This window comes from Haemaphysalis longicornis, unplaced genomic scaffold, assembly GCF_048455015.1.
Source record: "Haemaphysalis longicornis isolate Haplotype H1 unplaced genomic scaffold, Haemaphysalis longicornis Haplotype H1 scaffold_9, whole genome shotgun sequence".
Taxonomy (NCBI): domain Eukaryota; kingdom Metazoa; phylum Arthropoda; class Arachnida; order Ixodida; family Ixodidae; genus Haemaphysalis; species Haemaphysalis longicornis.
Window position 1 is genome coordinate 18,795,854 of NW_027526460.1, and position 12,588 is coordinate 18,808,441.

At 48.2% G+C, this 12,588-nt stretch overlaps 2 protein-coding genes across 2 annotated transcripts in view; one reads left to right on the forward strand and one right to left on the reverse strand.

The window, feature by feature from the left end:
- The window catches only part of LOC144152252 (uncharacterized), a 253,626-nt gene that overhangs the window by 74,782 nt on the left and 166,256 nt on the right, over positions 1–12,588 (reverse strand). The gene's annotated exons all lie outside the window — the stretch shown is intronic.
- Positions 10,628–12,588, forward strand: part of LOC144152253 (uncharacterized) — a 30,243-nt gene continuing 28,282 nt past the window's right edge. Inside the window, exon 1 of the mRNA XM_077683487.1 lies at positions 10,628–10,765. Within this exon, the coding sequence (XP_077539613.1) occupies positions 10,643–10,765 (123 nt within the window). The 5' untranslated portion in view covers positions 10,628–10,642. The remainder of the gene's footprint in view (positions 10,766–12,588) is intronic.

Genomic DNA, 12,588 nt, shown 5'->3' on the forward strand with positions numbered 1-12,588 from the left:
TAGCCGTAGCATGAACAGCTGAGGAACCAGTGGTTACGGAGACACTGCTAGTAAATTCAGGTCAGAGTAACTACCATCGGCTCCATCACACGCCGGTTCCGCGCCGCTGGCCTGTGACACATACCTGGCGCTTATACAGACCGAATATACCACACTAAAATCGCGTCAGAAACATTTACACTCTCGTAAACACGCCTCATTTGCGAACAGAGTGACTGCTTCACATTAACATGGATTTCAAACACCCGCACACGGTAAATCTCAGTCGTGGACGTGCCGCAAAAGCAGCGGCGGCCCTTGGGAGCCCGACGCCGACTCCCGCGCCTGCTTTCGAAACGGGCCGCTAGGGGGATTTCAGTGGCGCCCCTACAGGCCGCGCTCGAGGCGTATAAGCCCGCCTCCAGAGCTAAATGACGCACTAAAACACGAAAACACTTCCTATCTACCGCTGTTTTCTACTTTAACCAGAGACAGGTACTGTTGAAAACGTTTTACCTACTTTCAAATAAACTAAATCTAACGCTCAAAGTAAATACTTCACTTGGGAATGGAACAAAAATATAATCTATTGTTTAGGAGAGGAGCAGTTTAGTTTTCGCACTTCCCAAATACGATGGCCAATATTTGTGCGGGTGTATTTGTTACTACGAGAAAGGCTGATTTTGGTTCACTTAGTAAGCGAGACAAAAGTCGCACAAATGTGTATAGCCGCGTGTACAAGAACTCTATTTGGGTCGTAAAACTTTTGGAAATGTCTAAAGGATAGAGGTGGCGTTGGGCCAGCACAAATGAGGCCAATATTGCACGCGAAAGTGCAAGTGGTCAAAAATTTATAATAGATCTTTTTTTCTTCTGTGGTAAATGCAATAGGAATGACAAATGTAAGGCAAGTGCTTCTTTCGTGCTATTTTTTTCTTTGAGTAAAAATATTATTTTCAAGTAAAAAAAGTTTTGCTAACTCCAACACGTTCGCAAGCGCCTGAATAGGTTTAGGCTTCTAATCATTTTTTTTTGCATTGAGAAAAATGGGGGATATTACTGCCTATGCGGTTAGTTTAAACATTTGATGGGGACGCCGGTACAGCGCGCTGGTGTAGCAGAGAAACCCCGGGCGAACGCATCATTGCGCCCGGCGGAGCGCCCTGCAAGTCGCCGGAGAAGCGCGAGCTTCTCCGGCGCGGGGAACGGGACAGGTTCCCCAACCTCCGTCACAGGCCGCTCGGAACTTGTTACGGCGACTCTCCGCCAGGTGCAAACGTCGTCTGCTCGGAGGTACTTTGAACGGCGGTACCTAGCGCTCTTTGTGATTACGAAGCTAAGGATTTCGCCATGGTGATTTTAAGAGCATAGACTACTTATTTGGACAAAAAAAAAATTTTGAGTGCAGTTGGCCTTTAAGGAGAGATAGAGAGAAGTAGTAGTACAGCTTTTTTGAAACGGTAGATCACTTGTCTAAACCGGGGAAGGGAAAGGGGAGATGGTAGTAAAAGCACTGGGGAAGCGGTACAGTTCTTAGATTTCACGGCGTAACTGCTTATGTTACGCAGCGAACCCTAACTTATCCTTGATATGCTGAAGAGTGGGCTTTCCCACAAATCTTTCGTGTCTCGTAATAGAGCTTGCTGTTGGGCGGGGTAGCTAAAAATCTAGGAAAAACTATGGGACGATTTGATGCAGGTTTGTTTTACGTGCGCGAGCACAGCTCATCTGGTTCGTTTACGTCATTAAGTGGGCCTCCATTGGATTTTGGTTGTTTTCTCTAACGTGTGTGTACGGGACTAAACTTCTGTTGAATCTTTTTTGTGTGTTGTTTTGCGACCTGTCGCAGAGCGTCATTTGCGATACAGGCTTTTTTAGCGGCTTCGTCCTGGAAACTGCCATTTCATTAGTGGGTGGTGCTAGCGGCCCTATAGTTGGTGCAGTCGACAGTAAGATGTAACTGGGCATGCGCAACACAGCCCCTAACATGTCCTGATCTTAATAAAAATTAACGAACGAAAAGCTTTATAGGCGACGTGCCTCTTTCGCACTCTGCCGGCTCGCCAACTCCTACTCTTCACTCCTTTATTTGAAGGTCTATCACCCTTTCCACCTATCCACGCTAAGCCTTCCTCTTCCCTCCCGTGGTTGGTAATCGCGGAGGCCGTGCGCGTACAGTCATGGACAGATTAAATGCGAACGCGAAATTATGAGCCGGAGCACACAAAATTCAAAAATCCTGTTCGTGCAGGTGGAATAAGGGCGCGCTATTGGTATATTTGGAAAGCCACATTTGCAACTAAGTAACGCGTCATTTTGGCTTGCATGGAAAGAAACCGCGCTATTTGTGTGTTATGTTTCATATTTTTGTGTTCGCGTTTCGTTTGTCCGTGTCTGTACATACACACAAACACTCTAGAGGCGAGCCGCAGAACTTTACCGCGCCCCTCCACTGGGCACGCGCGAAGGGTGCTGATCTCTCCCTCTCGGAGGTCGCGTTGTACTATCGTTCGTTCTCCAAGGTTCGTTCGCTCTGACTCTAGAACACGCGCGCGGGCTTTCGATGCTTATATACGCAAACGGATTCCTTGCAGCCGACTCCCCTAGTGAAAATTGAAATTACGTTCGCAGAAAGATGCTGAATTTAAGCCAAGTTGAACGTTAGGACAGAAAATTGCGGGAAGAAATGACCATCATTAGAGAGTTTTAGCTGACCGTTTTTCACGGTCCGCTCCGCTGTGATAGCAAGCGGGAGCGTCATTGCGCATGCGTGGCGCGCTTGGCCGCGAACGGCATTGGCTCCGGTTGCGCTGAGCGTGCCGCCGATACCGGAGCGGACCGTGGAAAACGGTTAGCTAAAACTCTCTATTGTATTTGTACCGACGCCGCAAGTCGCGTTCACTTGCCGCGTTCACTTGGCTCTATTTCCTGCACTCAAGATGCCACGCTCGGGCAGGCGATTACTGTATCAGTGATAAGTCGGTGTCCCTGTTTAACTCAGAGAAATTTTTTTTCGAGAGTTTTGTTTGAGTAACGCATATGCGTACTTGTGATACCCTACTCTGACGCATGCTTCGTATGCCCCAGTTTTATATTTACCGGTGATTAAAGTTAGCGCTTGTCCTGTATCCTTTCTTGTGTATCGTCTTTGGTTTTTGCACAAAACATCTTTAAGAATCATGAACCAACTAACCCTCCAACAAGTTTTGTTAAATTAGTAGATAACCTTGGTTTTGATTCACCGGTTGAGGCATATTGCATTCATAATTACATCACCTTTGCAGCTGCGTGCACTTAGGGCCACCCCACCACCCCACCGAACGACTTGGGCTTCCGGATATCGGTTCGCCAAATAAAACAAGGAGGACAGGCACGTCGACAGTGTATAGACATTGACGAACTGCGTTGTGAATTACTCGAATGCCGCAGCCGGTTTGACACCATTTTCCCTGACAGAGACCAGCACTGGTGGCCCCCGCTTGGTCTAGCGGGGACACCTGTCACTAATACGTGTTTTCAGCTCCCCGAGGCTGCATTTGACCCATAACGGGTTATGTCCCTGGCTGTGGGCGCATTACTGCCCGAGGCTGTGTCATAAAAACCGGGTATGGATGCTCCGACTTCCGGTGTATATTTTTTTACGTGCACAGCACTTTAGGGGCTCGCCATGTCGTCGTAGCGCGCTCACTGGACCCAAGTAGAGCCGGCGTCCTGTCGTAAAAGCTGTCGTCGCGGTGTAACCCAGAGGCTTCGAAAGCCAAGCGGTTTATATAGCCACAAGCGTTCGAAACTAATAAACCGCTGGCGCTTGTCCTACATTTCCCCGTTGTTTAGCGCAAAGAAAACTGCAGGCACATTTGAGGCAAAATATACGTAATTAACCGGCAGCGCCCACGTTCATTTAGATAGGAACGCTCGTTGGGTTAGTTTAAGTTGCAGTGCAACCCGGTAACGTGCGGGAGGATAAGCAAGCACAAAAAGAACAGAACTCTCGCTGGCGCAGTTTCAGGGAGGGGGCGCGCGAGCCCTGCGAAGGCGGGAAATTTGAATTGATTTGTGTAGTAGGAGTGAGCGGATAACGGCGCTACAGCCCATTATGGCGAATCACTGCTCTGCACTTCCGACAGCTTTCACATTGAGTGGAACGGCTTTAAATTTTTTTACTTCACGAATAATCATGATTATGTACTTCTGGTTAACCGAGGAGATTGCATTCTAAATAAGGGGTGGAACTTGCTGTGTCGGCCCCTTCATGAACTAAACCACGCGGTGTCGATCGCAACATCCGCGCATTTTGGTTAGGCGCTGCAACTTGATAGTGTACTGGGCGTAGTTATAAAAAGGAGCGTGTGGATCTCGCTAAAATAGTCGCTTCTGTTGTGTCCTTAGGTATGATGCGTAGACGCTCTTAACTATGAGTAATCCAACCACATGGAAACGTCTTGGGCGAGAGTATTTGACACCATCGGAACTCGGTAAAGCGGAAACGTGACCATTTCTTAAGCAGCGGCAGAAAGAGAGAAAAGAGAGAGAGAGAGAGAGAGAGAGAGAGAGAGAGAGAGAGAGAGAGAGAGAGAGAGAGAGAGAGAGAGAGAGAGAGACAGACAGACAGACAGACAGACAGACAGACAGACAGACAGACAGACAGACAGACAGACAGACAGACAGACAGACAGACAGACAGACAGACAGACAGACAGACAGACAGACAGACAGACAGACAGACAGACAGACAGACAGACAGACAGACAGACAGACAGACAGACAGACAGACAGACAGACAGACAGACAGACAGACAGACAGACAGACAGACAGACAGACAGACAGACAGACAGACAGACAGACAGACAGACAGACAGACTTTGAGGCACAGCTGGTCCCTGGAGAATCTTCTTGATAGCAGTAAATTAGTCCATAAGGTGACGTCAGCATTGTATCATTCAAATGTATTTCGGGATTAAAAAGGGTGCATTATACTTGCGCAGTTTTTATTGAACTGCAGGTGTTCTCGTATCGGACAGGTCTTTTGATCAGTTTAACTTTTCTTGCTTTTCCGCTATCAGGTCAGCTGTGCTGGAGGACTCTACAGCTTATTCTAAACTCTTCATCTTCGAAGATGTGATGCCTGGCGGGAGATCATACTGTTCAGGTTGGCCGTTTCTTTCACGCGCATGGCATTTTTCGAGCGAATAAACACATTTTCATTACTGAGGTAAATGTAAGTTTGTTGCTTTGCCTGCGCTATCATGCAATCCTAATAAACTCCGGGAAGGGAATGGTGGAAAAACGAGAAGACGGAAGGAACTCAGAAATCTAGTTTCTAATCTGATGAGGATGTAACCAACAAACTAAACGATCGTTATACCGCGCTGCATTCTCACACCCTTCAGCTGAAATAAAGCGAATAACCGACTTGGCTGAGCAATCTAGGGCGGCGCCTGCGCAACTAATGGAACTTTTTGTCCCTTTTCAGACACGAAGTAAGTGGCTATATTCTACAGATACGGCCTCTACACATAACTTTTGGGTTCGGTCTATGCTTAGGTTTTGACGTACGTCCAGCGTGTCAGGGGCAATATTCGACTATTAGAGAAAATTAGTTTGGTCTTAAAAGGACTTTGGTCTTCAAACATGTCTCTAACGCAGTATGATGGCCGATCGTCACCTCGTCTCTAAATGACGACTTGGAGCACGCCCTTCGGGGTCCAAAAATGACCTTTAATCATATCTCGAGTGTACCAAATAACTTTTCCAAATTTCCAAACGTGTCGGTATACGGTGCGCCTATAGGCGCCACCCGCCCTCTAGTGCACACGTGAACCCTCCAAGTGTCATGAACAAACTTTTTATGAACCATTCGCCCCTCCCAGTGCTCCCCTTCCCACAGCACGGCTTTTCGGACTCCTATCCAGAAGAAACTCATCCACTCCATTCGATTCTCGCTTCCTCTGAGACTAAACGATTCGCCACCGACGCCGTGGGTCTACGCCATGTTGAATAAGAGCACGTCTCACGGTGACCGTGGTCGATACACGTGTGGCGAGGTGTCGCTTTTTCACACCGGCCACCTTTCGACACCCGTCCGAGACGACACGTTCTCGCGCGGGTGACCGCGCTGACCGCATCTCGCGTCGAGATGGGCGACAGCGATGCGAGCACCGACTGACCTTCCCTTTTGTGGCGCCCGGCGGCCGTCTCGTTAGGGCGACCGCGCGGGGAGACACAGGGCCTGCGTCCCGCGCGTGGCGCAAGGGGTCCACCTTTACCGACTCATTAGCCCCGCGGTGCCCGCGTTGCGACGCTCGCGGCTTTTCAGCGGCGCCAACCCGTTGGCTCACTCGCCCCGGGGCTCCGGGCCGCTCGAAGAATGACGCCGAGGACGTCCTGCACTCCCCCCTCGGACCCACGGGGCGATTGCGAACCGTATATAAGGGCTAGGATGCCCTTCACCGGGGGTCTGTTCTCCCTGCGTCGCCTGTCGTGAGTGGCTACTACGTGTGTGCGTGCTTCGGACGACGTGGAGGATTGCTGATCGACAAGAAGGCTACTGCTGGAAGACGATCTACATAACGGTTGGTACGCTTTTTCAAGTATTTGTTGCTTGTCATCGGCCCGGCGTCGGTCAGAAGGCCGGTCCACTGACAAAAAACGGAATCAATTGACAGGATGTAGTCGATATTGTAACTAGTTAAAATGTTCACTTAGTAGCTGCATGCTATTCCCCGTAAAAGACACTACAGATTTTTTTTTTCTGAAAGTTTTCGAGAACTGCCTTTACAGCCATGGTGAAACTCATTGTACTTAAGGACCAAGTCTTTCATTTTTAGGGGCATTCTACGCGACCTGCTGAAAAACGGCCGCGGTGTTCTAGCTATTCAGTGAATTAACGTTTTGACGTAATAAATGACATTATGGCTATGCGATCTAGTTTAATTTGAAATATATTAAAAAAGACCATGAGGTCTTTTGTTGTGGCAGTTGAAGGGGCATGTCACACCCTACCGACGATCTCCAATTTACTAAAACGGCCCTGAAAACAAATTTAGACGACGTTTAGTTTTATTTTCAGATGGTACTGTTGGTGGGTTGGGAGGGGAGGCACCCAAAAGAAATCAATCAGTGAGATGTGAAGCCTCGTAGGCTGGAACTCGAACGGGCCGGACAGTCAATTTATTCCTATAAATTACAGCACGCGCAGCTTTCACATGCACAAACCGGTGGCAGCGTTGGTTGCAATGATCCTTAAATTCTAATAAGGAACCCCGACTCCTACCGTAACGCGACGGAAAGCTTCCAAGGACGCAAAGGCCTCTCGCAACTCAGATTTAGATTTCCACATCATCTGACAGGAGCGGAAACAGGATAACAGGTTACACAGCCGCGTATGAATACTGCAGACCATCGCGCAGCGCTCTCGGAGGCATCTTCAAAACCAATTGTTTACGCGAGCGTATGCAAAGGAATCGCGTCTTCGTTTCGTATGCGTTGTACGACGCTCAGTGAGCGGTAATGGTCATTCCGAAACTAAGCGGCGTTTTCGCGGGCCGTCGCATAATTCGCGCCCTCTCGCGACAGGCACACCCGCGCGTACCGGCGGCCAAACGCCAGTGCGGCACGAATTGGGAAAGAGACCGCCCAGCGTCGGATTATTCTAATTCGCCTCGCAATGTGTAGTCGGCCGGACAGGACGCATAAGTCTGGCTCGATCAAGGCACAAAGGCAACGGCGCGATGACGTTCGTAAACACCACGCGTAGGGGAGCACCAACGCAGCCGAAGGTCTGCTGCATATGTCATCTTCCAGACAGCGGCGGTGAACTCGCTTGCTGGAAGAAAAAAATATATATGGTAGGAACGGATGAAGGTGGAGGCAGAGACACTGAGAGCACGACAGTGGAGGAGGCATTAGCATAGGGGGAGTTTGAAAGAACAAATTGAATCAAGAAAAGCGACGTTCTGTCTGTGTGCATGGTGGCGGTGTTGGAAACGCATCCGCCCTCGACGGTGGGTGCCTCTTACTGTCGTGAAGGAACGCACACCCGCGTCGTGGTGTAGTCTGGATAAAGGAATAGTTTTACTCACTGAGTCACGGCGCCATCAGCATTCTGCCAGGTTCCTATGCCGCCGTAATAGGTGGGCCTCTGTTGTCGTGTTTCCGCCGACCATCACGGAGCGGGCGTACGATGGTTAGACCTGCATGCGTCTGTGTTGCGTCCAGCTAGAGATGGGGATCCTTTGGCTTATTTTGTAACCACAGCTGTTTAGGAAGCTGAGTCGAACAGGCTTATTTAGAAAGCTCGCTGGCTGGCCAGCAGTGCGCGTCCTCTAACATCGAGACACTTGTGTTGAAGAAGAGATATGCGCTGCCGAAATGCTGTGAAGCTTTGCAGATTTTGTAAGGCGTCTCTTGCAGCGCCAGGTTGTTGCGGTATGGGGACAAGGCGAGAGGGGACCTATATTTTGTTGGAACAAGTCGGACGTCCGTAATTGGAAGCATTATGCAGCACAAAACGAGAATAAACCAAAATATTCTTTCTGCTCGGACCTTAAAAATAAAGGGATAAGATGATATTTAAGCGCTGTATTCTCAACTCTTCATCTGTGTCTGACTCAACGGGCTTGAGTGTTTCTGTTGTGGTAGTAATTAAATAACAAAAAAGCTAAACGATTGGCTTTTAATTAAGGAGTATGCTAACACCACAAAAAGAACGACATGGAAAGGGATAGTGTTACGATCAAACATGCCTGTCTCGCCGTTTTCGAGCAGAAAGATTTTTGTATCGGCTACCAAGAGTAGTATCTGAGTTGCTGTCATGAAATAGGGTGAAAACAGTAAATTTTAACCTTAAATACCGGATTCAGCATTAATAAACAACATCTACAGGGTATTATGTGCGCCGTAGTGCAGTGCTGCCAATTACTTTAAACAGTGTAAGATCCTATAGAACCTGAGCAGTATCTTATGTATACGCGGGTCTTCTTTACTGACTCTGTTTTTATGCGGTATTGCTCACTTGCCACACAGGTCGACGGGAAAAGAAAATGAACGCGATACGTACTTTTTCACCCCATTACGTATCAGCTACAAATAGAAGCGAACTTGAAGTGAAAGTACTCGAAGCTCCACTCCACCGCAAATGGCACACCTTGACGCAGGCGTCAGTTTTACAGCCGCTTCGAACAGCGTTGGCAGCACGATGCGTTCTTTACGTCTCAGCGACGGTTCTACCTTTAGTCTCACGCCTTTGCCTTACTCCAAGGAACTGGTCGCAGGGTGTGGGGGGAGGACCTTGCTAACCTGGAAATAGTGCATCCGTTGGAGGACGCTCGCGAGCCGGAAGCAGTGGGGGCGTGTATGCGTCGACTTCACGTTTCGCGCTCTTGTTTAACAGCCCCCGCTTAGCGAAGGTCGCCGGAGCGGCGCGTCATGGTACGCCGCTTTGTGCTACCGCTCACTTTTCTAACGTGACACGCCCCATATTCAGGATGACGTGCTGGAGAACTAGGTAGTTCGCAAGACCTCGTGTTAGTTAACCCGGCTTCCGGAGACATGATGTAAGGCTAGCTGCTCAAGGTGGAACGTTTAGCCTTATATTAGCTGTAGTCCACACAGTGAATTTGATGAATGGTTCGTAGTTTAGCTTAGACGAAAATGACAGCGACATCCGTTGCTCATTGTGTAAGGGCTAATGGACGACATGACAGCAGAGCAGTATCGACTGCTGAGTTTGTCCTTGTCCTCAAGCTGATACAAGCCAGTTTTTCAACAATATCAGAGGGAGTTCTTAGCTGCCGTGATCTCCGTATTCATACAGTTTCCATCAAATCCCCCCCTCCATATCTTCTATCGCAAGAAGTTAAGCAGGGTCTCAATATAAAACTTTGTAATCTTCTAGAATGGCAGTATGTTCATATATGCCTCATATGATATGTAAGTGATCCTCGTTTTGTACTGTTGCTAATACATAAACTATGCTGACAACATTCTTTAATTGATTAATTTCAGCGTAGCACCACCCCTCCTGCTTGAGTACTTCTTAAATAAATAAGTAATGAATAGTCATGCAGCGCATGCTGCCCCGCAGGGTTTTTAAAAGGAAGCCAACAGTAAAAAATCCAAGTATGGGAATATGGAAATCAAGTTGTTGCTGAATCGTTAAAGCACTGGGCGAGTAATTCGAACGTTGTGGGCTTGGGTTCCAATCCGGGGCCGCATGTTTTTTGTAGCCTTTTTTTAATACTCTTTGCTATAATGCCTTTTGTTGTTCCTTCGGTGGCGCCTTCAGCATTACGCAGTTGTAATGCTTTGAATGACACGAGTGCCCGACAGTTATCTCTTCTATTCTAGCCATGCAGACAGCTTTCTTGTAAGAATATGAAAATGAATTCTTAAAACCAGCATGTCCCGTTCCGGAAGTTAAGTAGCGCAGAAACTGATGCAGGTGTCGTAAAAAGAGTGCGTTCATCCTTCCAAGCAACAGCTACCATCTTGCGTCTTCCCCTCCTTTTACATCTGAAATGCATCGCGACTTGGCTAGTCATCGGATTCAGAGCTGGCATCAATCCTTTTATTGCTGTGCGTTGTGGAAGTTGCGGGGTCGCGATCTCATTTCGCGGTCAGAAATGGCGCTTGAAGTGACAAGCCCCCTTCGTCTAGGTGGAGATGACTGCGACCACTGCCCTCCTAATTGGTCTCATGACGGGAAGCTTGGCGTTTCCTGGGGCAGTGGAACTGGCGGCGCACATGGACGAAATACTGCCACCGGAACAAATCCAAGACGCTCAGGTGAGGCTTAGAGCTTACGTTCCCTATACACTACTTTATTTCATGTCAAGGACTTCGTTCAGTATTGGCAAAGGTACAACGGGAAGAAGCCAATACGGGAGCACGCGGGGCGGCTTCAGCCGATGAGGGCGACAGATTCACCGTTAATAATAGACTCCTCGAAAACCCTTGCTTACGGCTTCTGCCGAAACCGAATTGATGTAAATGCCGACAGACGTCACACTTGTAGGGAGATTGCGCGCTCGTTGGTCGCCATAAGATGCAATGATCAGATGCAATCTCCCCACTGCCCATGATGTTTGTCGGTAGCAGAAAAGGAATCATTCATGCCTTCTGTATTTCTAGGTTGTGCTGCATCTTCCCCCATCAGGAGCAAACATCCGATGAACTTCGTAAATATTTTTTCCTACGCAATCCTGGCTGCACCTTTTCACGTCTTACCGCTTTTGCTGCTCTATACGAAGTTAGTGAAACGAAGACTTAAATGGAACGAGATGCAACGACGACGGCGACGGCGGTGATGATGTCCTTGAAGTGTTTAGACGCACCCACTCGGGGGGATCCGCCAGGGATAAAGTGTTAACTTGACTGTGCCCTGTAGGAGCTTAAGCCTTTGGGCGTGATACAGCACAAGTGTCGCGCTATCACGCCACCGTGGAAACCAATCAGCGTCGTCACTCGCAACACTCCAAATCGCAGGTGCGGTTTCTCGTTCTCGTCGGCCAGTTCACCTTCTAGCGCGGCATGGGTAGGCCGCGCGTTGTTCGCTCCACGGGGGAGCGGGGCGAACGTATTGATTAACGTAAACGTTCTCGATAGCCGCAGGAAAATAATCTACAATAACGTATACCAAACATTCGCGTTCGGGTAAAGCTCAGCGAGCTGAAAAGTTTTCGTTTTGGTATATCGATGGTTTTGCGCCTTCATCTCAGTCATTGCCTTTTTATTTTGGCAGAAGTGTTCTCGTTTCAACTGAGGTAAAGCTACGCGTGAACCCCTGTTTCCGGAGGGAACGTATTAAAATTTTTTGTGCCTCTACGTGTCAATCAACAAAAACTAATTTTGGGGTCAATGGCCAGAATTTACAAGTAACACATGTACATACCAAGGCAAGAACCTGGCGTTGCAATACACGGCGCACTGGACCAGCAGAATTCAAGGGTTCTTGGCGTGATTTAAGAATAGGGACTTGTTTAAGGACAACTTTTCTGCCATCGGCCTTGTCAGTATCAATAGCATTATCAACATGTGTTTCAATCATCCCCTTTTCATTTGTTACCATCTGAACTTAATTGTACCAAGTGTCCTGTTCTTACAGCTCTCTGTTCTTACAGATTATACCCATTTCATGTTTATTAATTTACATTTTACAAAATGCTACAAAGAAGCCAGGTGACTTCACGCCTAGCCGGTGTAGAACAAACTCCAAAATATAATAGCCCCTCTCCCCCCGGATGACGTACGCTCCTTAATTATCCCAAGAAAAAGCTCGATAATATTTTTACGTATCGGCAAAAAGGGCCAGTTAGACTGGTGGAATAGCAAGTTGTGTGTATTGTATTCCTGCTCAGATAACAAACTACCTGACTGGAATTGAGATTGCGCAGCTGCTGCAAGATATAAGGAACTGTGCGTCGTAGCCATAAACTGACCCCGAACAATCCACCGGCCTCATGCTTCCGAACAATGTAAACTGCTCTCGATCGGCTTTAGTATGGAAACGCGGTTACGGCGGAACGTTAACTCCGACAATATATGAGCAATTTGTACCCTCCGTGACCATGCCCTGACCCGCAGACGATCTAAAGTAACGACCTGAAGGC